Below are 25971 nucleotides of genomic sequence, written 5' to 3'. Positions count from 1 at the left end.
AATATACCATATGATATGCGTTATGTGCAATGAAAAAATGTTCATATATATGTGTGTATATTACAACCGTTTAGTCTTTCTTTGCTTCTAAATGTTATGCCATTTAATGCGGTATATAGCATTATTCCTTTTATGATATATTTTTTCCCCATTTTACGACGTTTTAAATTGTTCAATGTTAACATGATGCACATAGCTAAAATGGTAATGTGTAAAATAGAGCAGTTTTAAAGATGACAGCGCTGTTCAGTGTACCGTTGTCAATTATTCTGGTGCTTTTAATTTTTAAAGGAAATATAAGATGTTTTTTTCATCGTAAACTTAATGTTGACGAATTGAAGAATATGATTGATAATAAGGAAATGTTTATGAATTTAAAAGTGTTAGAGAAAAATATAATCACCTCGTTACATTCTGATGAATTGAAAGTACCTATAGTAACACCTGAAAATGTGTCCTATCTGGGAGACATGTCTAATTTCAAAATAATAAAAATAAACTCTGAGGGTGGAATTAGGGATATATATATAATACCTCGTCCAGATGCTACTGCAAATGATTTGATCAAATACGAGCATATCACAAAAGAGCAACTTATAAAATCATACACTTTGGAAAAGTCGGATTTAGTTAAGAGGAAGATTATAATTATACGGACCCTAAAAATAATTAAACTTATGTTAACCCCTATGATTGCGTATAGAAAAACACAAGATTTAAAGGAATCGCTCACGCGAATAAATGCAATATTCCATTACAACAATGATTTGTTTAAGAACGACATTTCTAATACATATAATGACGAATATTTTAGAGGCATCATAAACCACATTAATGAATTAAAGAAAATGGACCCAAAGAGCAACGCATATTCGTCTACCATATTGAACAATGCCATCTTTGATGTAAAGCGTCCCAGTGATTTACTTTTTACCACCAATGACGATATTAGTTTTATGGCTGACTTGGATAAAATATCGAACAGCTACGGAATTTCGATATTCCATTTGGTGGGCTCCCATCTGATAGGTGCTGCCATTCTCCGCATTCGTAAATATTGGAAAAAAAAAATTCTTTCCTTTTTTTTCAAGCAGCATTTACTTTTTTTTGTTTACTCCTCATTATTACAGCGTTAGGATATTTTGTTGTCCTTAAACTAGCTCTCAAGAAATTTCAGAGTTATTTCGTGCATGGAGAATTAAGGTTTTTTAGCTGGCAAAAAATTTTACAATATAATGTGTCAGATAGGTTTAGGCTACTTGACGCGATGTGCGACGCCGATGGGGTTATTTATTCAGACAAGAAGCGAAGAAAAATCTACTTAAAGAAAAACAAAAACTCCTCATCGGAAGAGTGCATCATATTGGAGTTCCTAGTTCATCACTTTAACAAATACCAAATGGAGCTCATCACAAATATATACCAAGAGGACTTTAAAACGCAGGTGCTGCTAGAGCACACACACATGAAGGATGATTTTTTAAAATTTATGTGCAACAGTATTTACTACTGTAATGTATACAATAGTTCTCCTTTTATAAGGGAGGGCATCAATCTGACTCCCTTGAGCAACCGCCCTTTCTACTTTAGGAGAATAAACCCGTTCAACTTGTACACAAATTATTTCAACTTTGTAATGCGGTACAATCATTTCACGCCGAAGAAAATTTTATACATGCATTTTTTAAACCTGATTGGAATTTTAAGTAATTTTTGAGAACAACTATCTGTAAGAGTGCACACAAGCACTCCTTTTTTATTACATTTTTCACCACTTCGCCATCACATTATGCGTTTTAACATACGCATATAATCATTTTTCAATTCGGGCAGATAACGAGAGTAAGGCTTACGTAACTTCACTGCACCTACCAGGATATTACAACGGTAAAAAAAAAAAAATGCATACATGCAAATGTATGCAACTGTGATTAAATAAATAATTAGCTAATCCGAATATGTACACATTTTTTTTTTTTTTTTAGCTATTCAGTTGGCCTTTGATGACACTTCCAGCATCACCGACCTATTCCGCAATTTGATAGAATGTACGTTTTAAACATTCATGTGAAAGAACAAAATGATATGCAGCTATCGAGAAAAAGAAAAAAATAATTTCTGTTCTGCTTTAAGTGACAATATACACTTTTTTATGTGACCAAATGGTTAATGCAAATGTTTCCAAAATGCAGGCATCCGCGGGTGTATTTCCCCACGCAAAAAGAAAAGGGCATCAAAGGCTAAATACCAATTCGTTTACGAACAGTTGAGAATGGCAAAGTGCGACATGTGTAAAGGAACCTTCATATATATTAATAGTAATATTAAATGGGACCAAAATAGACAAATAATTAGACTTATATAAATATACAAACATATTAGTGTGCTCCGTTCATTTTCACTCTTTTTGTCCCCATTGCAACGCAACGTGCTCCTTGCTGTGTCCTTTTTTTTTCCTTTAGAAAAACATGAGGAAAACCCATCCATGCTACAAAAATATTACAATTACGTCGCAAACGTTGTCAAAATAGATAATGTGAGCACGCTAATAAGAAATGTGGACATTTACGAGGATTACGATAACTTTTTGACGAACGATATTAATTGGTACACGTTTTTGTTGCTCTTTAGACTTACTTCCTACAAGGGTAATCACAGAAAGAAAGAGATAAAAAGAAATTCACAAAATGGATAACGAAAAAACGTTCTTCCTGTGGTTGATAGAAAATATAGTGAGCGCTATTAAAGGGGAGAAACGAATCCCCTCCCTCATCACAATAGAAAAAATAAATTAATCAATGAATTAGTTCTTTTTTACTTGTACGAACCACCCTGCAGTAATGAAAAATGTATTAACTTACCTTGCAGGCATTGTCAGTAATAATGTAGCAGAAGCCATGTATTTGAGTTTAAAAAGGGAAGACAGCTTTCACCTAACAGTTACCACAAGCTACTGGTTTCCTTCCGCTTTGAAAAAAGCTCATACATTGTATGTCAGGAGAAACATTCCCTTCAGCTTAGTAGAAAGTATGTATGGAAACACGCTGACTATTCGTTTTGTCTATTTGCCCATGACGTAACGTTTAACGAATATGCAGCTACGTGTATGTATATGTGAATTTGCCTACGCATTACTGTGCATGAACTTACGTACTCACCTCGACAAAACGGCCTCGCTGCGTCCCCCACTACCCTGCAGAGCTAGAAAATATGCTAAGTAGCACCTCCATAGAGAAAAAGAAAAAAAGCATCCGATTCATGGTGCACGTGAATTCTTACTTACAGTTGGATTTTTTTAGCTACCTGAATGAACCCCCAGTTGGGGAGATGCGTCCCTTTGCATTGTCCATAATGATTGAGCATAAATTTAAGGAGTGGTACGATCATTCTCAGATTGGTTATTTCTTCTTAAATTATGATAACGAGTTTGCAAGAAATCGGATGAGAGACAACATAAAGTCCGGAAATTTTGTAGCTCCAAAATATCAGAAGTGGAATTTAGTGCTAAAAAGATACATAATGAGAGCATACGAATCGTATTTCGAACAAAGGAACGTAAAAAATTTATTCAAGTATCATAATTTTTACAACATAAGTAAAAGAATTTTGCTAATGAAGGACTGCTACGAATTATATTCAAAGCATTATAAGGACATGATTTTTCTGGCGGATATATTCAATATAAGAAAATACTTATCGTCTACCCCTCCTACAAAGCTTCTACTAGATAGAACATTGTATTATATGCATTCGATTGCTGGGAATTCTTTAGATTTCTATAGGTATGGCATCATATACGGATTCACAATGAATGAAAAATGTTTTAAAGAAATTGTGGACGAATTATTTGGGATATTTAAGGCGAACAGGAATATTTTCTCGGACATTTCCTTTTTGCAAGCGGTCTATTTTTTGCTTAGAAAAATTGAGAACAGCTTCGGTGTGCAGCGGAGAAACGACGAAATGGTTGGACATAAATGCGTGCAAAGGTTTACGCCGTGAAATGGCACGTAAACGTTCGTAGTTGTCAGTTCTTATCCGATCGATGGGATTTGCTTTTTTAATTTCCCACATTTTCCGTGTTTTACACTCTTTCCGCGTTTTACGCGATTTACGCGTTCCACTTTTGTGAGGACGCGCTTGCCAACTGGTTCGTTCTTCCCCCTTTTCTTCCCTTTTCAGAGCTTAAGCAACATCTTTTTCTTCAATGTATCAGAAAATTACTCAAAAATGAGCAAGGAAGAAAGGGAAGAAGAAATACACAACTCCATGTCGTCAAAATTCTTCGCCAAAACAGTGTTTACCATGTTTCAAATGATTTTTTCCATGAAATTAAGTAATAATGCAAGCACGCTTGATAAGAAGTATGGATCAGCAAAAATGATTGGAATCTCGTTGCACGAAACCGCATTTTTTAAAGCTGCATATGCTTATTATGGAAGTATACTGGATAATGTGAAGAACAGCTTTTTACCTCCCTATGCCAAAAAACCTATTATTCAAATAAAATATGGAAAAACATTTATCTTCGCAAACTTATTTCTGTTATGTTCAAAAATGTACACCATATTGAAATTAAACAATTTAAGCATTTTATGTGAAAACCAGGCTATAGCTAGCCCTAACTATTATTCTTCCGAAAAGGTGATTCAGTATATTAATAGAAAATATATAGGCATTAACTTAACCTTTTTTGTAAAGAGGATTCAAAATGTTGGCACCCAACCGAACGAATTTGAATTTATTTACGATAAGTTACTCTGGCCAGATGTTGGCAAACCTATGGGTATTCTAACTGCCTATGTGACTTCTAATTTGTTTGTCAGTTCTGGAAGTGTGTTCCCCGAAAGTTTTTTTGGAAGAATCGGGAATCAAATAAAGCAAGGTTTAAGCCTAACTAGGGGACTTCCCGAATTTTTGAAGAAAAAGCCAATCGTGCATTCGCTTATTAAAAAGACCTTTATGGAAGTTATTAATGGGTTACTGTGCACCATATTTTTATTTAATTTTATGCGCATGTATGCCATATACCAGACGTTCGTTTATATCTTTGTGAACAACATCAGGGTGCTACACCGATTTTATCGAGTAGTGGAATACTATGCTTCGAATCTTGTTAAGGTGTATTTTAGAAGATACACAACGGATAAACTCTTAAAATTGGTAAATGAAAAATTAAGAAGTATCGAAAGGAGGGGCTACATGGAGGAATCAATGAATGCTAGAGTGAAATACAAAATTGATAGGGACACTAATATGCTGTCCAATTTTCGAGGGAATACATCCATGTTGTCTCCCCAGATAATAGACAATTTGCTCAAAAATGCATATTCATTTTACGTAGATGATGCTTCCTTTTTTGACGATTTGGGGGAAGAAGAGAAATTTTTAAATGACAAGTATTACATTTCTACAAATTAGTCGCAAATCTGTCCGTCCAGTTTGTTATTGGGTCACGATACATGGGTGCCCTGGGAGGATCTGAAAATGTAAGCGATTGTAGAAATGCAGAATATGAGAAAAAAAAAAAAAAAAAAAAAAAAAGACAACCAGGTCCCTCATATTTGCCTCCCCATTTTGACTATTACAAATATGATTAGTTTAATAATGAGCTACAGGTGGTGGTTAAACGGGTTAGGTAAATAATCACGGGAGTACCAACTTAATTATGATGTAAATAATTATTTTAAAAACTATATACATATTTTCCGCAAAAAATGTAGAAAAAGAAGATTAAGTTCTTTTCCTTTTTGCCTTTTTTTTGGTAGTGTTTGATTTGCACATTTGAGCAAACATGTTCTAAAAATGGCTGCCTCTGCACTTATTTTATGTCATACAAATTTGTTTATTTATTTTATCTAAATAATATAATTACAACATTTGATAATTTTTTTTCGACTTTGTCTTATTTATTAGCGCTTTGGGGATGCTTTACAAGATGCCGTTTTTTTACCATGTGGTGCAAAGTGGCAAGTCATTTTGTAAATACATGCTAGTGCACCCTTTTTTTTTTACCTGTTGGTATCTTTTTTCGTGCTTTATGTAATATCCATAGTAACACCAACAATGTTTCCCCTCAGGGATGATGTAAAAAATTTTGCATAACCAAATGTAGACTACTTCTAAATTTATGAATAAAAAAAAATAGACACATTAAGCAGGGGTTACTCTCTGCATGATGGTTAGCTAATGCCATGTGTAGAAGTAATTTGAAAGAAAAGGTAGAAAATATGAATCCACTTTTGTAGGAACCGTTTTGCAGTATTGCCTAAAATTGTAATTCGAACCAGCTGCACTTGATAATGCTACAAATTGAAAAGAACGCATGTAATAAGTGTCTGTCCTTGGAGGAATACAAATGATAGAATGAGAAGAAATAGTTTAAAGAAAAAATATAAGATAAAATACGTCAGAGCGGTTCCTTTAGAGTTTATGTGATTGAGTCGTATCTTGTGGCACTGTACACCAAGTTAGGAATGAAGATAGTAAATCATATAACATAGATACGCAATAAAATGCATTTCACACATTTCTTAAAAGGACAAATAAGGTAAATCACCATTTGTCTATTTAAGCCATCTATGTTTAGTTACACTTTCATGATGCTACACGAGTTTGCACCCACGCAACAAGTAAATATTTGGTTAGAAGAAGGCTATTATTGGAAAATTTAATTGGAAACAGTTAATTTATTAGTGGTTCTAATAAAGAGTCTTCGGAATAAGAAGGGAAGCAGCATAATGGAGACCATTACGCTGCATTTATAAAAAAAAAAAAAAAAAAAAATTCTACTGATAAATAAGGGCATATTGAGGTAGCGTAATGAAGTGGTGAAAATGAGAAATCATGTAGAATGCGCTATACATTTGAAGTAAAATAAGAAGACAATAAAACTGTGTAAATTTAATTTTAATTTGGGGACAGAACACAAATTGTGTTTAGTATAACAAATGTAATAATAATTAATCATAGTTTAGATACATTTTTAAAATTAAAACACAAAAATGAAGGTTTTTTTTTTTTGTGGGGAATACCCTCGGCTTGTCGCAATTTTGAGAGGGACATATTCATATATTAATCAAATCATATTAATATAAGCATTTTTGTTAAAATTGCGCACAACGAAAAAAAAAAATTAAAAAAAACTGAAAAAACTAAAAAAATCGAAAACATTTGTTCAAAATGAACGTTTCGTTGCTCCCACGAATGGCACAAATGTAACAAAAGAGTAGCTCAAATTATAAGAGGTTTGCTTGTAGTGGACGGAAGACAATTTTATATTAAAACCCTTTTTAGTGATATAAGGTGGGAATGGGAAGTAATTAAAATAATATAAGCTCATAACAAATGCGTAAATCGGCGAAGATGGATTCCCATCATTTTAGGCACACAAAAATTACACTGTACTAAATTTAAAGTGCAGTAGAGTGTTGTCTAAGACACCGTCATGCCCTACGTTGATCACGTTGGCTAAACATTCTGAGAATTCTCATTATTTTTTCAATTTATGAATACTTATCATGATAGTAAATTATGCATAATAAGTATTCTTGAAAAAATGCGGTAAAAACTGACAGGCATGCCATGGCACATTGTTGGGCTAGATACATCCATGGTGACCATATCACAAGGGATTAATATAACTGTAGTTACCACCAAAAAAAAAAGATAGTAAATGTTGTGAATTTCATATCATAGTGTATAAATTTTGTATGTTCCCTTTTATTGTGGCTAAAGGAATGGTGTCTAATGGGATTCATTTTGACCAAACGATATCTTTTCTGCTTAGACTACGACTATTTTTTTAAAACCTAAATAATAGCAAGTGTTAAGTTTTTTTTCTCAATTGGATTATTTTTACATGCACGTGATTAATATACTGTCTTCCTTATTTTTTTATTTTTTATTGTAAACGAAATTGCGGTTGAAGTTTTTTCTCCACCCATTTGTCCAATAACTGCCATAATTAACTTGAGTCATTTTGTGCCAAATTATCTCATGCGCCATATTGCATGGCTTGGTATGGCATACCATAGGGGGCACCAGATTGCATGTTTCCGAACATAGGATTTTGAAAATCAAGCATGCCCGGCATTAATTGCTGTGCAGGTTCAAAAGCATTCATACCTCTACGTCTTCTTCGTCTTAAAATATTCAAGCAACTAAAATGCGGAAAGCACTAAAACGGATAGGAAGTAAAATAAAATTGAAAGAAAATAAATCATGTGTCTATTATGTTCGCATCATAATTGTATATTTTTTATAAAAATAAGTTATTAATGCTGTTCTGTATAAGACACACATTTTAAAGCAGGCATTTATTTTACCTTATGCAAAATAGAATAAAGGATTAGTCCTCCAATAAATAAAATAGTCGATGCGACTATTACACTAAACTTTTCTAAGCTAATTATATTTTGTAAAAATGGAATATAATTATAAATCTTATCTATACCAATGTAGCTTAGACCGTCCTTCAATAAATTCATTAGATATGGAATCAAGTCACTTGCATCATATGCTTTGTCGTTTGTTGAATATAATACAGGATTATCTTCAGGTGATTCTTGTAATCGTTTGATTTCCTGTTTAATACTTTCATCTTGATTACCTTTTTCTTTTATTTTTTTATCACATGATGATTTTTCCAAGAGTGCACTTGGATCATACTTTTGGTAATCTTTAATACAATGTGTGCATTTATTAATTTCTGGAGTTGTACATAAACCTTTAAACGCCTCATATAATGGAATTGCTTTTTTAACATATTCACAATATGTACTAATTTTTTCCGGCTCCTTCGTCTCCTTACCCTCTTCAATTTCTTTTTTAATTGTATCATGGTCTTCTATGAAATCAAACAAATCCTTCAAGTGCTGATATAATTCCTTATTATATTTTTTGGATTCAGGCATACATACATCATATAGTTTACTACTTATTTTGTATATAATAATTTTCCATAATTTGTGAAATTTTTCAACATTAAGATTACTTACAGTTTCCCCAGAATTAGGAACTTCAGGTATTTGTTTAAATAACCAGAAATTCAAATCAAAACAATGCTTATAATAAGATAGATGATTGTTTGCACGTTAATTCTCAAGGGATGATAAATTATTAGCTAATTTATAGCAAACTTTTTGAGTTCCGTCTTTTGAGGAAGAATCAGTCTCTATTTGGTCACATTCAGCAGAAAAATCATTTGAATTTCCGACATCATCCAAACTCTTATAGAACTTCTTGGAAGGTAATTGGCTTAAATGATCATTCGTCATATTTAAGTCAAATATAACTAACTAATATGGTACTGTTTTTTTTAAAAATAAAGTTATACACTGCTTAATGAACTTTTGAATGTTCAAATAAAGGAGAAAGAATTCGTTACTTAAAAAAAAAAAAAAATTAGAATGTACTTTACATCCATTTAGGAAACATTTTAAAAACACGAATATGTGTACTGGTTTAAAAAATAAAATTTCAAAGTTGTTATATTTATCATAACTGACCAAAAAAAAAAACAGTTACACTATTAGTCTATGATGTTCACTTTATTATTAATTTTATAATGTAAAAAAAAATATTTCTTGAGAAGAATCATAAATTTATATCGCACAATGCGTAATTAATTGTGGTCTAATATTTTTTACACAAAAGCGTAACAATAATATCGCAAAAATAATATGTACTTGGTGTAAGGGTTTACGCTATGATAGAACGAGGGGGTAATTTCGTTCAATTAATTGACAATAAGACAATGACATGTGTTTTAAAAATGGTAAGGGGTACATTATTTTCCAGTTTGTATGGCAAACTGTTAAGAGGAAAATATTATTCATAAAATTTTCTTTCAATGAAATGAAAAAAATGAACTTGTTAAAGAAAAAAAGGCAAAATGGAGGCTTTTAATAAACGGAAAATTTTATGTAATTTATAAAATCGATAGGATAAAAAGTAATGCCAAAGTGAATTTAGGAATAAATTGCAAACATTATTCCTTAAAATGTTATATAAAGGGGCGGGTGTTCAATTGATAAGTTCATATATTAGTACATCATATACTATTTTTTTGAACAAACGTAAAATTGCGCTTTAAATAGGCAGAGTAAGCATCACCCTAACGCGAAAAAGTCGACATGCACGACAATATTTAAGATACTACTTATAACGAAATAAATCCTCTTGAGTGAAAAAATGTGGATTGTTCCCCTTTATAAATAATGTAGCACTAAAAATAAATGTTTAACGGAATAACCCTTTGGTAAATCAAAAATAGGTTAAATGATAAAAATGCACAAAGTTTTTTATATTTTAAAAGGAGCTTACATAAATGCGTATTAAATTGAGCAGAGTGCTAAAAGGCTGCATAAATTAAAGTATAAAATGTGGGAAGGGCAAAATAAAGGCAAATTTTGCGTCATTATAAAGATTTTATGCAAGCGGCACGGAAATTTTATTCGCACGAGAGAGTAACTAAAAAATAGAGAACTTCGAATAACGCCAACGTTAAACCGCTATTTTCTGAGGGCAAATGCGAAATAACGTAGCTTAATTATGACATTAGTAATATAGAATTGTTTGCTCATTAAATAAAATTGTGGTAAAACTTTCACTATGTTATACGTATGTATATATATGTATATATATATGTATATGTATAGTTATGCTTCCGCAACAATTTCGCTCCTTTTTAAGCAACGCGGAGGCATAAAAAACGATGTCGTGCATACTTAGAAACGATGAAAAGGCATTCCGAACTAACAGAGTGATATATTAATAAAAATTACCTATTTTGGAGAAGGTACTAATAATAAAAAAGCCGAATCGGTAAGTATATGGAAAGGTATTGAAAAGTTATTAAAAATATGCTTATGAAGGAGCGTAGTTTATTTATGCTATGATCTTTCTAACAAGGGGAAGGTAAAGCACCTTAGAAAGAGAGTTAACGGGAAAATAAATAAGTTTAATGTGCGTGACGAGATTTTTAGTCATCTTTACTAAATATAAAACTAAAAAAAAAAAAAATTTAAGTAAATCGAATTGTGATAAAGCGTTTTCAAACATTTTAATATGTAAAAAAAATGTCAAAATTGTGATTAAAATTTTTAATGCATTTTTTACCATTATATAATTCGCATACGGATTTACATTCATTTTTAAAACGAGTTACCAACGTTTCAAAGTTAACAATTATTAAGTGCATTAAAAAATTAGAAAAATAAAATTGTGCAAAAGTGTAACTTGATATAAACACCATTCTGAAGGAAACGACAAATATACAAATCAGTGGAATTATGAATGTAATTCTCCTAATTTTTTTTGGCAGCGATTTTTATAATCTAAAAAGAGGTATACCCAATTTAATAATTTGTTCATTTTTTTAGAAATTCATCAAATTTAGCCATTTGTAGAAGTAACGCATTTGGCAGAAAATAATATATCTAGGTTTTTTTTTCCTTAGTAGAACACAACCCCTGTGCATTAATTGTTTCTTGAATTTCTACTCACCTTTTACTACAACGAACACAAAATGGTAGTAGGTATTATTTGCCGTTATAGGGAATTTCCCTATAATACAATAACAATCGTACATTTAACTCGGTTATTTGCTTTTTTCCTCCTTAAGGTATGTTCCTCATAGAATACACACCTGTGAAGACGTAGAGACGCTCCCCTTCTGCTTTAAAAGATAAATTAAAAAAGCTGACAAATTTATTATACCCTTACAATTTATCATTAAACATTTTTGTAATGTGCATTTTCTCGGGTATTATTTGATTTGAAGTTACTCCTTTGTAGATATCTTCTAATCTATTGAACTGCATTGAGTGTCTTCTTTCCAAATTTACTTTTAGCACAATTTTTTTAGCTAATTTTCTGTTTCTACATAGGTAGAGTATTTGCGTTCTATTCAGAATAATCGCTATTGTCGAAGCAAACGTCTATGACTTCTTCCTTATCGTCTTCATTAAAATTGTTATTACCTTCAAATTGTTCCCCGACGGATTCAGGGTCTTTCTTTTCCTCATCCTTATGCCTGAATGAGATAAAAATAATACCTGAAAAGACAGATAATCCCAAAATAATTCCTTCTGCAAGGCGAACTCGACTATGTATCCCCCTTGGTTGTGACTGATCCTCATGTTGTGATTCTTCCTCTCCAGTTTGTTTCTCTTCATTTGCACTATCTGTAGTGCTCATATCATTATTGTTGCCCTCATCTGAATGTATCTGTTGTTTAGGTAAATTCAGAATTTGTTCTTCAGCAAATTCCCGTTTTTGAGCTTCGTCTGTATCGTTCTCTTGGGTATCACTTAACAGTTTGATTTGCTCCGAAGCGGAGTTATCAATAACAGGTCGATTTAATATGCTATACACTTTTTCTTCTAATTCTTTTATTTCCCTTTCGGCGTAACTTATTAAGCTTGACATTTTGCTAACTTGGTCTTCTAAATGCTTAATTATTTTATCCGAATCGACTAAAAAATATTTTGCGGAATTATAATTATTGGCATTTTCTTTGGACAATGATTCAAATAGGGTATCCATCTCACTTTTCTTTATTTTAATTCTATCTAAAGCGTTATTAACTTGAGAGAGTTTACTTTTTATTTTTCTATAGTTACTTGTAACATCTTCTATTATGTCTTTTATTTTTTGGGCATCTTCCAAATGGTGAGCGCTTCTAATTTTTTGCCGTATATATGTATTTATTTTTTCAGTAAATATGCTTATTTCTGGATTTGTATCTACTTCTTTAACAATGCCTTTAATTTCGTTGTAGTTGATTTCTATTTGATGGTACTTCTCTCTCTCGGGGAAATTCTTGACAAACCTTTCTCTAATAGTTTCCACTTTTTTTAGAATATCAGAAATGAACTGTTTTATATTATCATTACTGCATAGCGTGTTACTTTGTTGAATAATTTTTAGCAAGTTTTGAAATTCGCTTTCTAATTTTTTTATTACTTCACTGGTTTGTCTTATTTGGTTGTTTTCTTCATTTGACATTTCTATATTTGTATTTTTCAGTTTGTCTTTTTCTTCATAATTGTGGAGATCATTCTGTAAGGTTTCCCTTCTGTTTAATAAATGGGTAACATTTTCTTCATACGTTTTACCTTTTTTAAGTTCATCAAAGTTAGTTACTTCTAATGTGTGCAATTGGCCTACATTATATTTAATGTCATCATATATTTCGTCGAACGCTTTAATGGACACTAGGGTGAAGGAGCTGTCATGGTTGATTAACTCCTTTTCTTTAACTGCTATATGGTCTTTAAGCGTGTCCAGTTTATTTTTTGCTTCTTGTAACTTTTTTTTTTGATCCTTTACTACTTCGCCAAGCAGTTCAGCTATATCGACGTATTTATCAGAGGTGGCTCTTATTTCAAGCAGTTTAATTAAATTAATTTTGTTATGTAATTCTGTTATGATGTTTTTTTTATTTATTAGATTGTCATAATGTTCTTTCAACATTTTTGCCTCATTTTCAAGAGTGTCCATTTCGGTGTGGTCACTTATATTTGTAAATTCTTTTCTAATAGAATTAGCTATCGCTTCGTATTCACTAACTGCAGCGGTTAGTTGTGCGGAAAGATCATTTGCTTCTTCGATTTTGGCTATGGCATACCTACTTACGGATTTTTCACCCAGGTTTTCATTTAGCATATCAATGTCTTTAAATATGGAAATGTGATTATTTTGAATGTACGTTAAATATTCAGTGGCTTTTTTTTGGTTGTCCTTAATGATTGCAGAATGGTCATTTATTTTAGTGCTTAGGCTATCCCTTACCAATTTGTACTTCGTCATTTCGCACTTCTTTCCTTTCTCGAGCAACTGATCAAAGGAGGAATTAATACTTTCAATTTCCTTTTCGATGGTTTCCAATTTGGTTGAAATTAGGTTGATGGACGTTTTTTTTTCTTCTATATTTTTTGGAAGAGTTTCGCTGGCTTTTAAGTTGTCCACTATTTTGGCTAAGTCATTTAATTTTCCAATGTGAGTTTCGAAATCTGTTTTATAGCCACTCAATTTTGCTTGGTTTGCGATGGTGTCTTTCTCTTGTTTAAATGTGCTCCTTAGTTTGTTTAGTTCTTCCCTACTGGGTGTTTCCAAAATGGCATCGTAACTTTCATCATTGCACTTAATTTTGTTTAGCTCACTTAGCTTGTTAAAGGAGTGACTCACTTTGGCTGAAAGGGTGCTTTCTTTTCCCTTACTATTTTGAATCATAACTTTAATTTCGTTTATTGATTTGAATTTAAGGCATATATCTTTTCCGTCTTTTACTAATTGTTCGCATTTTTCCTGCTTCCTTACTATATCATCTGAATATTTGTATATCTGAAGAACGGTATTGTAGGCGGCTTGCACATTTTCGTGGACATCCAATTGGTTTTTTTTTTCTAAGAATTGTCCGCTTTCTAGTGTTACTTTGGATTGGGATTCAAACTGCAATTCTGGTGCTTTTTGCAAACTCGCTTTAGCAGCTAAATCTGATGGCTGTAACGCTGTCACTATTGTAATGCCTACAAAATTGGCTGATTTGACAATTTGTTCTAATATAGTGTGTGCCTCTTTCTTAAGTGAATAATGATTCACTTTGGCTTTCATTTGGCTATTTTTATCCTCTGCTTGTTGTAATTTAGCTGACGAGCCACTTTCATCGTTTAGGCTCTTAATATCTTCTATGATTTTTTCAATGTCTTTGTGACCTCCCTCGACTTCTGCGTATTCCTGTTTGCATGTTTTGCTTAGTTCATCCAAAGTTTGTCTCATATTACGTATGAATGTAAAGGATTCCATTTTGTTAATATCGCTTAGATATTTTTTTGTCTTTTTTTCTACATTTTCGATATTTTTTTCCTCCTTTTGAGCTTCTTCTCGCATATTTTTTGCTGCACTAAAATCTACCGAAGGGTCCAGTACGCGTTTTTCCTTATTTTGAATTGATTCGTATGGCTGAAGGAATTCAGTGTGGAATTCACTTATTTTTCCTTTATAAACGTCTAAACTGGTTTCAATTTTATATTTTTTTAAATTGAACCCATTAAAGAGGGTAACAAAATTATTGATGGAGGAATTTAGGAGCTGTTCCACTGAATCCATGTACAATTTTCTCGTTTTAGCTATCTCGATAACCTTATTCAAAAGTCCTATTTCGAAAAGTTTCCTATGCTTTTTCAATTCTGTTTCTATATTTGCAATATCGGACTTTATGGGATTGAGGTCTTTGTGTTTATCATTCATTAGTTCCTTCTCTTTGGTTATTTTGTCTAAATATTTTACATAATCTGCTGCTTCCTTTTCCACCATTTGTAGTGTATTCCTTCCGTCTAGTTTGGAAATCTGCGATATTGATCTAATTGAATCTTGTGCGTTAGTTAAAATAGTGTCTACTTCTTTCGCTATATTGTCTATGTATAACAAATTTTGTTTCACCTTGCCTATGTTATACTGTATGGACTCATTTGCTTTGGTGGATGTGGGATTGGCAAGCATACTTTTTTCTTCGCTAAGGTTATATTTTTCATTCAGTTGTTTAAAATTTTCTGAAGATTGTTGAAGTTCCGTTTTAATTATAGAATGTTCCCCCTCAATTTGGCCCATTATTTTGGTAGCTTCGTTTTTTCTTTTTTTCGATTTTGTTTCTATTCCTAAAATTGAGGATCTGTTTAATATGCTGGTAATATCTTTTTCATATTCTAGGAATAGGTCATGTTCCTTTTCAGCTTCGTTTTCAGTTTTATTAACTTCTTTTGAGTGTTCCACACAGTCGGCAATATTTTTAGTTACATGATCCATATTGACGTCTTTCAAATTGCTACTTTGTTTGTTATTATTGAGAAAATCTATTTTAATTTTCCCCCTCTCGGCATTACGGACTTGGGAAAGGCAATTTTCTTTAGCGGCTTTTGTCTTACTTAAATGTTCATTCATTGCAATTTTCGTATTTATAAGTTCTTCATGAATTTGTCTAATTTTTTGCACTTCTTCATCTATTTGTTTATCCTCTAAGTTTATATGAATTTTATTTTCGTGTTCCTTTGCCTGAACCATTTGATTTTCCATTTTTTCAATTATATCATTTATTTTTCCTAATTCTCCTTTTGCTTGCTTTTCAAAATTCTCAGCTTCGTTAGTGCTCTTCGATATTTCTTCAGCGATTCTTCTACCACTGGTTGATATTAATAAATCGTTCACATTTTTAATATCCCCTAACGCCTTTTGCATAGCGTTATATTCATCTATAACTTGTTGCATGTAAGTGTTAACGTCATTTTTGATGGATTTTACTTCATTCGTTTTTTTACTTCTTTCTGCTTCTCCCTTCTTATTTATAGCATGTTGAACAATTTCGGTAATTTTTTTATCATTGGCTAAACTGCTCTGCTGATATTGATTAAACTCAAACTCAGTTGCGCCTTCTCGCGTTTCATCTGACATTTTGGCCTGTACACTTTCAATATTTTCTATGTATGATTTAATTTCTTCCATGAGTCCCTTCGCCTTTGTGTTTTCTTCGTTGATCTTTTGAACAAGCAAATTGATTAAAAGTCTGTCATACTGCATTTCTATGTTGTCTACTTCGTTTGAGGTGGTTTCTTCCTTTTCGACATCATCCAGTTCGTTGTACATGTCTCTAATGTTTTTATAAACTTTTTCGATGTCACCCCTATTTGTGTTGTACACAATTTGCTTGTCTTTCTCTTGACTCGGTTCGGTTTGTTTATTTTTTATTCCATTCGATTCTGCGACGTAGCCACTGGATTTTGTCTTTACGTTAATCAATTGATTTTTATTTTGATCAATTTTGTTTAGGACTGCAGTGGACATTTCTTTTAATTTTATGAGTTCTTCTTTATTTATGTCACTTTGGTATTTTTTAACATCCTCATTGGTATCAAATGAGGACAATTTTGCTTTCATTTTTTCGAGCGCCTGTATACGTTGCTCAACTTTAAGCTCGATGTCTTTTCCCTTCTCCTTTATATCTCTATCAATGAGCACTATCATTTCATCGTGCTGCTTATTGATTATATCATCCATGTTTTTGTTTAACGCTTGATAATTACTGTTTAGTGTTTCTATTTTTCCTTTCGTAGCTTCCCACTCAATTTCGCTTGCGTTTAATTCTTCTGGATGTGTTCCATTATTTCCTTTAATATTTTCCCTTGATTTTTCACAATAACTTAGAGTTTTTTCTATCTGCAATTTTAGGTCATTCAAATGAGCGTCATTTAACTGTTCGTTTATGATAGCTTTTTCGCTCTCTAGATTGTTTAGCAAGTTTGCCTTGGCACTTTGTCCTATTATTTCATCTGTGTTTATTTTTTGAAAGTGTTTTTCCATTTTTTCTTTTAGAAGATTATCCTTATTTCTGATTAGCTGTTCAACGGATTGTTGGTTACTTCTGGAGCGTTTCATTGCAATATTCACTTTCTTAATGGAGTCTATATTTTTGTTTTCATTTTCGACTTCATTTATTGTGTTACTGACAATACTTTTGGCATCGTTAAATGATTTTTCATCTTCATCTAGTTTGAAGTTTTCCACTTCGGTGTTAAACTTGTCTAGCAGCACTTTAGTTTCTTCATCCTTCTTTTCAGTGTACGTTTCTAATTTTTGTATTGCGTCACCATATGTTTGTAACGTAGTTTTTCTATTTCTTTTTTTTTCCTCTAATGTGTTCATCTGGTTGCTAATTGCGCTTTCTTTTTGCAAAATTGTGTCCTTATTGCTTATAAACTCGTTGTAGGTATTTTTCCCTTCCGGCACATCTTCATCATTTTCATGTTCAGCAACGATGAATGTATTTTTTCTTTTAATTATATTTTGTTTATGGTTTTCTATTCCTTTTTTTTCCGCTTCGTATTCCTCTATGCTGCTTTTGAGAGCGTTATACTCTTTGGTCATTTGATCCAATGAACTTGACATTTCTGTGCGCATATTTTCAAACTGTTTATTTATGACCTCATCTTTTAGATTTAAAACATTTTGCGATTCTTTTTTCAAATTGTCGATTATGTCTGGAATGTCATCGCATTTCATCTCTTTAAGTTCATCTTGTTTTGCCTTTACTGTTGTTAGCAGTTGGTCAAGCTTTTCCTTACTGTCTGCATTTTGGTAGGAAGCTTCTTGGTCCTTTAAAAATTTCGACATATTGTCCAAAAATTGTTGTAAATCACGCTCGTGAAATGTATGCATTATTTCTTTCATTTTGGTGTGTAAGTCATTTTTATTATGTTCAAATTGGTCTTTGTTAAAAAGCGCTTCGTTAATTAATTGTTCAACTTGCTGGAAAATTTTATCAAAATCTTTATTCGCAGAAATTAGTTGTTTCAATTTTTCTATTATTCCTTTTATATATTCTATTATTTTATTTATATCTTCTTTGAGAATCGCAACTGCTTTTTCCTTGTTGATTAATTCTTCCACATGTTGTTGGTATTTTTTAATGGCTTCTATTAATTGCAGTATTTTGATTTTTAATTTTTCGATTTCTTTATAGTAATCTTTCATTTTTTGAAAATTCTCGGCTACGGAAAAATTGCTATAACTTATGCTATCTATAATGCTCAACAGCTCATCGACTTTCTTCTGGGCATTACTGTTAGCTGGTATGTTCTTTTGTTTACTTTCTACAGAGTCCTTTTCTAACACATTATATCTATACGCACTTTTAATAGATGAGACGTATGATTGTATGTAGATGATAGATTCTCTCAAATCTTCCACATTGTTGTCGTAGTCTTTTTTGAATTCGTTAATTTCTAAGTGTGGATACAGTGTAAGGTCCTCTATCAGTTTGGTGTTTTTATCATATACGTCTTCCGCAAGTTTTAAAGTTTCTTCGGATTGTGAAATGATGTTATTACTTTCTGTTATGAAGTACTCTGAATCTATAAGTTTAGATATTCTCTCTTCTAAATGGCCAAATAATTCACCAAGTAAGTTGTGGACTATTTTTTCTTTATGTATTAATGCTTTATTCAACATATTGAGACTATCTTTGCCGAATTTAAAAATGGAGTAGTAGTTACCTATATTAAAGTAGTACTCTTTAAGACGATTTTTAGTGACCTGTTTTGGTTTAACCCCGTCGGACAATGCTGTCACTTGATCAATGGAATGTTTCACTTTTTGCAGGTGATATTCAAATCTGTCTATAATGTATCCCATCTCCTTTTGAGTGAATTTTATCGCATTTATGGTAACTGGGTTGTCTATTTGTTTTTCAATTTTCCTTATCATATCAACACCAGAAAGGTAAGAATTTTTATACTGTTTTATAAAAGTGTCATAATTTTCGTAAGGCATTTTTTTAAAATCTACCAAGTATATTTTAATCATGTCAAAATATACATTAGTTTGACAGTCCTGTGAGCATTTCAGTTTTTCTAGCAGATCACGAATTTCGTTATTTATTTTTTTTATTTGATCCAAATTCTTCCGATTTTTATTTAGTAAGCATCCCCTAAATGCTTCCTTTTTTTCTTCATATTGGCGAAGTTTTACATCATATGATTCTCTTTGCGTTTTAAACTTTTGGGGATTCTCTAAAATATTTATTAACCCCTTCACTGTATTTTTTGCCCTGTTACAAATGCCGATTGCTCTGGATGCTTCGTTCAAAAGGGAATTAACTTTTGTCTTATGTATGTCCTCATAACGTTTGATTTCTGTGTGATATGATGCGTAACGTTTAAATTCATCGAAAAAGTATATATTAGAAAAATGTGGTCTTAACTGGGAAATTAAATAGTAATTGCTCTCATCTGAAATGTCGAAGTAGTCTATGTTATCAGTTGTATTGGTAATTTGTGTAGATTCGGGGGAAGGCTCTTTTGGTGAAGGAGACGTTTGACCGTTTTTTGGAGCTGGTTCACTTTTGGTAGTTTTCTTCTCAGGTTTTTCCTTATTACTAGTTTGAATAAATTCGTTTGGAATCGTATTCCTATTCAACTTGTTACTATCATTTAAGCTTTTATTTGTGTTTGAACTGTGTGTATATATGTCCCCTCTTTTTATGTAAGAATAGTACGATGGTTTTCCTTTAGCGCTATACCTTTCTGAATCCCCCGAGAATGAGCTATCAGGGGAATGCGCTTTTTCGTCACCTCCATCGTTAATTTTGCCATCATCAACTTCATAGTTTTTATCATGTTGTACTTGACTGCTTCGAATTAAATTTTGATATATGGGTGATAACGTGAGTTCCTTTTTAAATCTGTTCGGTTTACTCCTGTTGACATCTCTACTTGACGCTACAGTGAGTGTATATGCATGCGTGTGTAAAATTACTGAGCGTTAGAGTGAGCAACAGGGCGTGTTATTGAAATAGATGAAAACGAATAGGTATGTGCATATGCAATGGCTTACGAAATTATTATTTGTACTCATGTGTGTGTGTCTATATGTGTGCTCCTTTGTGTGTGTCTATGTGTGTACTCATGTGTGTGTCTACATGTGCACTCTTGTGTGTGTGTCCATATGTGCACTCATGTGTGTGTCTACATGTGTACATTCATTTATCTCTTTTAATTTTTTTCTACCTAAAAGGACCAATAGAAGATTGCACAAAATCGTCCAAAGCGCGTTTATTTCCATATATGAAAGGGGGGAAGTGTAACCTTTTCTTTTTTTTGCTATTAATCAGGAATGTTGCATCCTAGTTTAATTTGGCGCAAGGATTTATTAATTAGGTGTATACTAATGAGGATATGGTGCAATTTATTTTTCACTGATAGGTGGTTCAGTTTGCATAAAAGTAGTAGAAATTACTTACAAGCGTAACGTAAATATTTGCATTCTCTTATCGTTACGATGGGAAAAAGAATAATATTAAAAAGAAGCGTTACTAAGTGATGTTATTGTTATAAATTTTAATATAAAACCGAATGGTACATTTTCACGTTTGAATTATAAATAGGTGACTCATGTAGGATAAAAAAATGCTGGAAAACCTGTTTTTTTTTTATTACAACAGAATTAACCCGAGGTAGAAGGTGTAATCACAGCTAAGCAACATTTGTATAATAGGAAATGTACAAGAATATAAAACGAAAAAAAAAATTATACTCTATGAATAGTTTAGATTAATATAAAATAGGCTAATTTCCCATTTCTACAAATTAGAGAAAAGGATATCTATCTATATGTAAATGTGAGGAACGTAGGAACACTAACATTCTTCGAAAGTGTTTTTAACAAATTGTGCCTCAAAAAAAAGAAACTTATATTTTCATTACTTTTAATTTTCATGAAAATATTTAAAAATAAACGATTTTCCTTTTTTTTTTTAATTTTGTTAAATGTGTAACTTGCGAATCTATGGATAAACTTTAAGTTGCAAACGAAAAAAATTTTACACACAAAAAAAAATAGTTAAAAAGGCCTCTTCGCTACATAATGTTTTTTTAATTTTTCTTATGAAGCTTTAACAAATAGCATTCAAATTAATTTGTTTCGATTGAAAAAGGAAAAAAGTTAATTTGTTAGATGTGTGCGTCGCGACAAAGCAGCTGTTAAAGAAAAGTCTTTTTAAATTTAAAACACGTTTACCATTTTGACGTTATGCATGTATCATAAGTTGAAAAATTACACCTTAGATATTAGTGGGTTCCCTGATTTTTAAGGCACTATAATTTTACACAAAAAAAAAGAGAAAAAATTTACGAATTGCCATTCAGTTTTGATTCTAAGAATCACCAGGCAAGATCTAAACAATTTTATGATTTTTTTACTTTATTACATTTACACATTGGGATTTTTTCTTTTACAAGAAATTTTTTTGCACTAACGCGGTGTCGTTTTTTTATTAAATAATTTGTGCAACTGTTAAACGTTTAGAATTAATGAATTTAATTATTGAAATGGTTATTTGCTAATAAATAAATAAGAACAATGATTACTGTGAATGTCGCTGTTCAGGATCATATTTTGATGTGTTTTCTCTGATTTACTTTTCATTTCCCCAAAAATGTGCAGTTTATTTTTACACTTCTTTGCTTTTACTTTTTGTTGAAGCGTAATTAAATTTACAGAATTCACGATTTAGTAATTGGTTCGTGAAATTTTGAAATAGATGTGCAAATTTTTACCCTCAACTATTCCTTCGCAAAATAAGCTATTTCTTGCCATTTGCAAAAGGGAAAATTGCTCTGCATACGTGAATTATTCATTTTACTCAAAAAAAATTTTTTTCCCTTTGGCACATTTTTTTCTATATTGTTGTACATATGTTTAACAAATTAATATGGTTATAGATGTAGTAAGCATTTTTTCTTGCTGGTTTTGCACATTTTTATCCCTTTTTTTTTACCCACTGTTCACGTTATTTTAAGAAATTGTTACTTATAAATGAAGAAAGAACAAGCATATGTGCAAATTTTTACTCCATTTTTCTACTCTATTGTTAACACGAATTTTGCATGATTGACGGTGCACTCTAGTTTTGTTGATGAAAGGGTGTATTTAATAATGAATAAAAGTTACCCCTAACGGTCCAAGAAATAATTAATGAACAGAATGGATGTTAATAGGTTTGTTAAAAAAACATATCATAATAAACACGCACATGTTGCAATTTGTGTTGACTGCTCAGAATGAGTATAATGCATGAGGACTCATTCATTAATCTCATATGAACAACTGTTCTATCAACTTTGTTTTAACTTTCTAAAATTAGAAAACCACAAATAAGCAGATTGTTGAGGCATGTTACGAACGTAATGAATCTATCTTAATATTTATTCGGAACATTTTTTGAATAAAAACCGTGACATGATAAAAAAGAAAAAGTACAAACAGGTAAAATGGGGTTGTGTCCTTTTTTTTATTTTGTGCGCTAAGTATAATATGTACGTACTCCTCAAATGTGTGCATTCACGATTAATTAACAAAGAGTAGCATATAGCTTTATCAACAAGAGACAAAAATGTTGAAGTTAAAGTGGAATTCTTTAAAAATAACAAAAAAAAAAAAATAAATAAAATAAAATAAAATACAAAGTAGGCTTAAATTATTCCAAAAAGAACCCCCCTTTTTTAAAGTAAATCTATTTCTACTTCTGATTAAGTACAATTAGTCATAGCACATGATAAGCGTTACATGGAATAGGATTCTTTTGATCACATTTGTATATTTTTGTGCAAGTTTGCAAAGATTATGGGGAATTATGATAAGGTACACTAATTCTTCTGTTTTGCAATCTGACGCTCGTTGGTTCTGCATTGCTATAGATTAATCTAGGGCGTCTGGTCTGCACGTTCTGTTTGAGCCTTTTCTTCTTTAGTGCTCTTCTGTGTAGCCAAGATCCAAATGGAGTAAACTAGGGCGCAGATAACATGTAGGAAGCGTTTGTCATATGTTCATTTTTTTGTGTTATTCATGTAAGGCTAGGAAGTTGTGAAACTTAGAATTAGTTGCACATAAAAATAGAATTAGTTACCTTATAGAAAACGAATAAGGTGAAAAATATCCCAAGGAGTGTAACAGCCACCAAAATGGTAGCGTCAATCGGATTGCATATTAAACCATTACACGTAAAACCTGTTGCTGTTTGACTTCTCCGTAAGACATCGGTGTCGAATGTTATCGCCTTAAATATATGGTCTATCCTTTCGCTGGGATTATAATTTCGGCAGTTCAATTTAAGCATGAGATCGTAGGGGTAATATGCCTTATTGCATTTGAAAAATTTTGGACAATTATCCAAACATAGAACCTTAGGATAACTATAACATGAGCAGCAGTGTGTCACATATTCTTTATAAAGCTCATTAATGTAGTTAATGTAATCACAATATTTAGAACAACCACCCTGATTAGTAGAAACACAATTAATTATGTCTCCATGAATGTTAAAATAGTCATGCAAAGCTTTTTCATCCTTCCAGTGATCAACATTGCTGTAGAGATTATAGGAACAATTTTTACCATGTTTTTCCAGTTCATGATTAACACGATATATTACTTGGTTAATTTCTTGAATAGCATTGTTGTAGTGAGCACTCGTCCACCTGTTCTTTAGAATGCTCGCAATTTTATCGTACGTCCAATATGTCAAATAAGAGCAACGATCATCTGGGGATGCTACACTTTTCAGCACATCAGATAAATTGGTCAAGTTCGTTGCAAGCTTCGCGCAAAGCAATTTAGTCAAGTGGTTACTAGGTGAAGAAGTTACCTTTCCACAGTATTTTCCACATATAGATTTATCATACTGGTTAGCGTTCAAAAGTGTGTATGCTTTATCGGCGGATAAAGCTTTCAAAAGTTCTGCCTGAAATTGGAGCAAAAAGATGAAAAATAGAATTGCGCAAATGGTTCATTTTAGAGAACATCCCCTTGAGCATTGTACAGTGGGGAAATTTTTTGAGATACATAGCTACATAGCTACATAATTAACTGTAACAGAAAATGATTAGGTACATAATTATCATTTGATTGGGGAAGTATGTCCAAATTGTTGGAGCTTAAGGAGTCACACGATTTTAAGGCTTCTTTCAAAGACGTCTCCCTTTCGTGTTCTTCCAACGTTTTAATTTTTGGCAATCTTTGTGAATCTTCAAGTTTACACGCTTTGGAATCACTTTTAAAATAGTTATTAAATGTGGACCAAAATTTTGTCAATTCTTTGAAAAATTTAGGATTTTTTGTCTTATAATATAGATTCATTCCTTGCTCAAAAATATCGGCACATTTTTTGAATTGATTTGAACATTCTCTTTCGCTTATGGTTTGGTTATTAATTTTATTAAAATTAAGGTACAAATTGTACAGGATGTTCATTTCATGATAAACATTGTTGTCCATGTCATATACCTTTTCCTTAAATTTGTTATAATCACCAAATGCCGAAAATCTTTTGTCTAAACGTTCATTAAGAAATTGTATAAAGTATTTAGGAGTTCTTTCATCATCTTTTAATTTGTGGTTTAACCAATAATTCATATATTCCAGATATTTCTCATGACCAGATGAATTAGAAGTATTATAATTATTCAAATTCCAAAAATATGTTATAAAAAGTTCACAAAATTTTGCAATCACAGTATCGTTTTCCATAGGATCTCTTATCATTTTATTACAGTAATGAGTAATGCCAGACATGGAATTTACACTGCTCTCAGCCAGCTGTTCCATTTTATCATACACATCTGCTTCATAAAAAATATCATACTAAAAATTAAGAGAGAAATGAAAATGCATAAATAGGGAAAAATTGCTTTATGTGAAATATTTTTTTGATTTCTATTATTAGCAGATCTGTCTTCAAATGAAGATTTACAAATATAATTGTAACAGAAAAATGGAGATGCATTTATTTGTGTATCTCTCTAGGAGTTCCGCTTACATTTATGACTTGTTTATTGAGAACTTCTGGATCAGTTTGTTCCATATATGTTGTTTGTCCTTCGTCCGATGAGAGTATATTCTTATACTCTTTAAAGAATGTGGACCTTTTAGAAGCGTCATTACATTTGCTTTCAAGGAGCGCAATTTCGCTGGCATTAAATTTGTTTCTGAATTGTTTTATTTCATCGCTATAGGCTCTAACTGATTTTGCCTGATCTACATTTTGCACCTGTTTGTATAACGAAAAATGGCGTTTTATATATCTGCAGTATTCATCCCGGTTAGGAGATTCGCCATTCAATAAATTTCTTACACTGTCATAATGCTGCAAAAAGTTATACAACGCTTCCTTAATTTTTAGTAAGTTCGCATCTAGAACTGCCAAGAAATTTTCATTACATTTAAGCTTTTTACCGCTAACAGAGTTATTACTTATAATGAATTTCTGAACCTTTTTGTAAAGCCATCGAGTATTAAAGACATCATATTGGTTGTCTATAATTTTTTCATACACCCAATGCACGAAATAGTCGCAGCAGTTGCCGATACTTTCATCAGCATGTTCTTGACAAATATCATCCATTTTGGTTAATATATTCCCAA

The 25971-nt window shown here is 31.7% G+C and overlaps 4 protein-coding genes across 4 annotated transcripts, besides 21 other annotated features; 1 reads left to right on the top strand and 3 right to left on the bottom strand.

The window, feature by feature from the left end:
• Nucleotides 1-233: 233 nt before the first annotated feature.
• PVX_094265 (cytoadherence-linked asexual protein (CLAG), putative) lies at nucleotides 234-5421 on the top strand (the record flags this gene model as incomplete). Its single annotated transcript, XM_001614274.1, has 9 exons — nucleotides 234-1029; nucleotides 1131-1706; nucleotides 1834-1887; nucleotides 1986-2048; nucleotides 2193-2318; nucleotides 2463-2648; nucleotides 2869-3027; nucleotides 3200-3966; nucleotides 4183-5421. 9 exons carry the CDS (start codon nucleotides 234-236, stop codon nucleotides 5419-5421), a joined length of 3966 nt encoding a protein of 1321 aa, XP_001614324.1.
• Nucleotides 773-803: a microsatellite.
• Nucleotides 2581-2604: a microsatellite.
• Nucleotides 2670-2689: a microsatellite.
• Nucleotides 3250-3271: a microsatellite.
• Nucleotides 3923-4005: a microsatellite.
• Nucleotides 4616-4643: a microsatellite.
• A 157-nt stretch (nucleotides 5422-5578) lies between the features above and the next one.
• Nucleotides 5579-5599: a microsatellite.
• A 190-nt stretch (nucleotides 5600-5789) lies between these two features.
• Nucleotides 5790-5818: a microsatellite.
• A 286-nt stretch (nucleotides 5819-6104) lies between these two features.
• Nucleotides 6105-6159: a microsatellite.
• Nucleotides 6160-8113: 1954 nt separating this feature from the next.
• Nucleotides 8114-8136: a microsatellite.
• Nucleotides 8137-8318: 182 nt separating this feature from the next.
• On the bottom strand, nucleotides 8319-8915 carry PVX_094260 (hypothetical protein; the record flags this gene model as incomplete). The annotated part of the gene is made up of 1 exon (XM_001614273.1): nucleotides 8319-8915. The coding sequence occupies one exon, from the start codon at nucleotides 8913-8915 to the stop codon at nucleotides 8319-8321; it is 597 nt and encodes a 198-aa protein (XP_001614323.1).
• Nucleotides 8916-9152: 237 nt separating this feature from the next.
• Nucleotides 9153-9273: a microsatellite.
• Nucleotides 9274-9802: 529 nt separating this feature from the next.
• Nucleotides 9803-9827: a microsatellite.
• A 1897-nt stretch (nucleotides 9828-11724) lies between these two features.
• Nucleotides 11725-11758: a microsatellite.
• A 149-nt stretch (nucleotides 11759-11907) lies between these two features.
• PVX_094255 (reticulocyte binding protein 2 precursor, putative) lies at nucleotides 11908-20409 on the bottom strand (the record flags this gene model as incomplete). The annotated part of the gene is made up of 2 exons (XM_001614272.1): nucleotides 20359-20409; nucleotides 11908-19850 (listed from the first exon to the last, which is right to left on the bottom strand). The coding sequence occupies exons 1-2, from the start codon at nucleotides 20372-20374 to the stop codon at nucleotides 11908-11910; spliced, it is 7959 nt and encodes a 2652-aa protein (XP_001614322.1). The 5' UTR covers nucleotides 20375-20409.
• Nucleotides 16173-16198: a microsatellite.
• Nucleotides 16824-16891: a microsatellite.
• Nucleotides 17504-17536: a microsatellite.
• Nucleotides 17838-17871: a microsatellite.
• Nucleotides 17877-17908: a microsatellite.
• Nucleotides 18130-18156: a microsatellite.
• Nucleotides 20410-21985: 1576 nt separating the features above from the next.
• Nucleotides 21986-22010: a microsatellite.
• Nucleotides 22011-23428: 1418 nt separating this feature from the next.
• Nucleotides 23429-25155, bottom strand: PVX_094250 (hypothetical protein; the record flags this gene model as incomplete). Its single annotated transcript, XM_001614271.1, has 2 exons — nucleotides 23429-24292; nucleotides 24442-25155. 2 exons carry the CDS (start codon nucleotides 25153-25155, stop codon nucleotides 23429-23431), a joined length of 1578 nt encoding a protein of 525 aa, XP_001614321.1.
• A 617-nt stretch (nucleotides 25156-25772) lies between these two features.
• Nucleotides 25773-25815: a microsatellite.
• Nucleotides 25816-25971: the final 156 nt, after the last annotated feature.

The sequence above is a fragment of the Plasmodium vivax genome, chromosome 8 (assembly GCF_000002415.2).
Source record: "Plasmodium vivax chromosome 8, whole genome shotgun sequence".
In the NCBI taxonomy this organism is placed as follows: Eukaryota; Apicomplexa; class Aconoidasida; order Haemosporida; family Plasmodiidae; genus Plasmodium; species Plasmodium vivax.
This window is presented reverse-complemented; position numbering and strand designations above follow the sequence as displayed.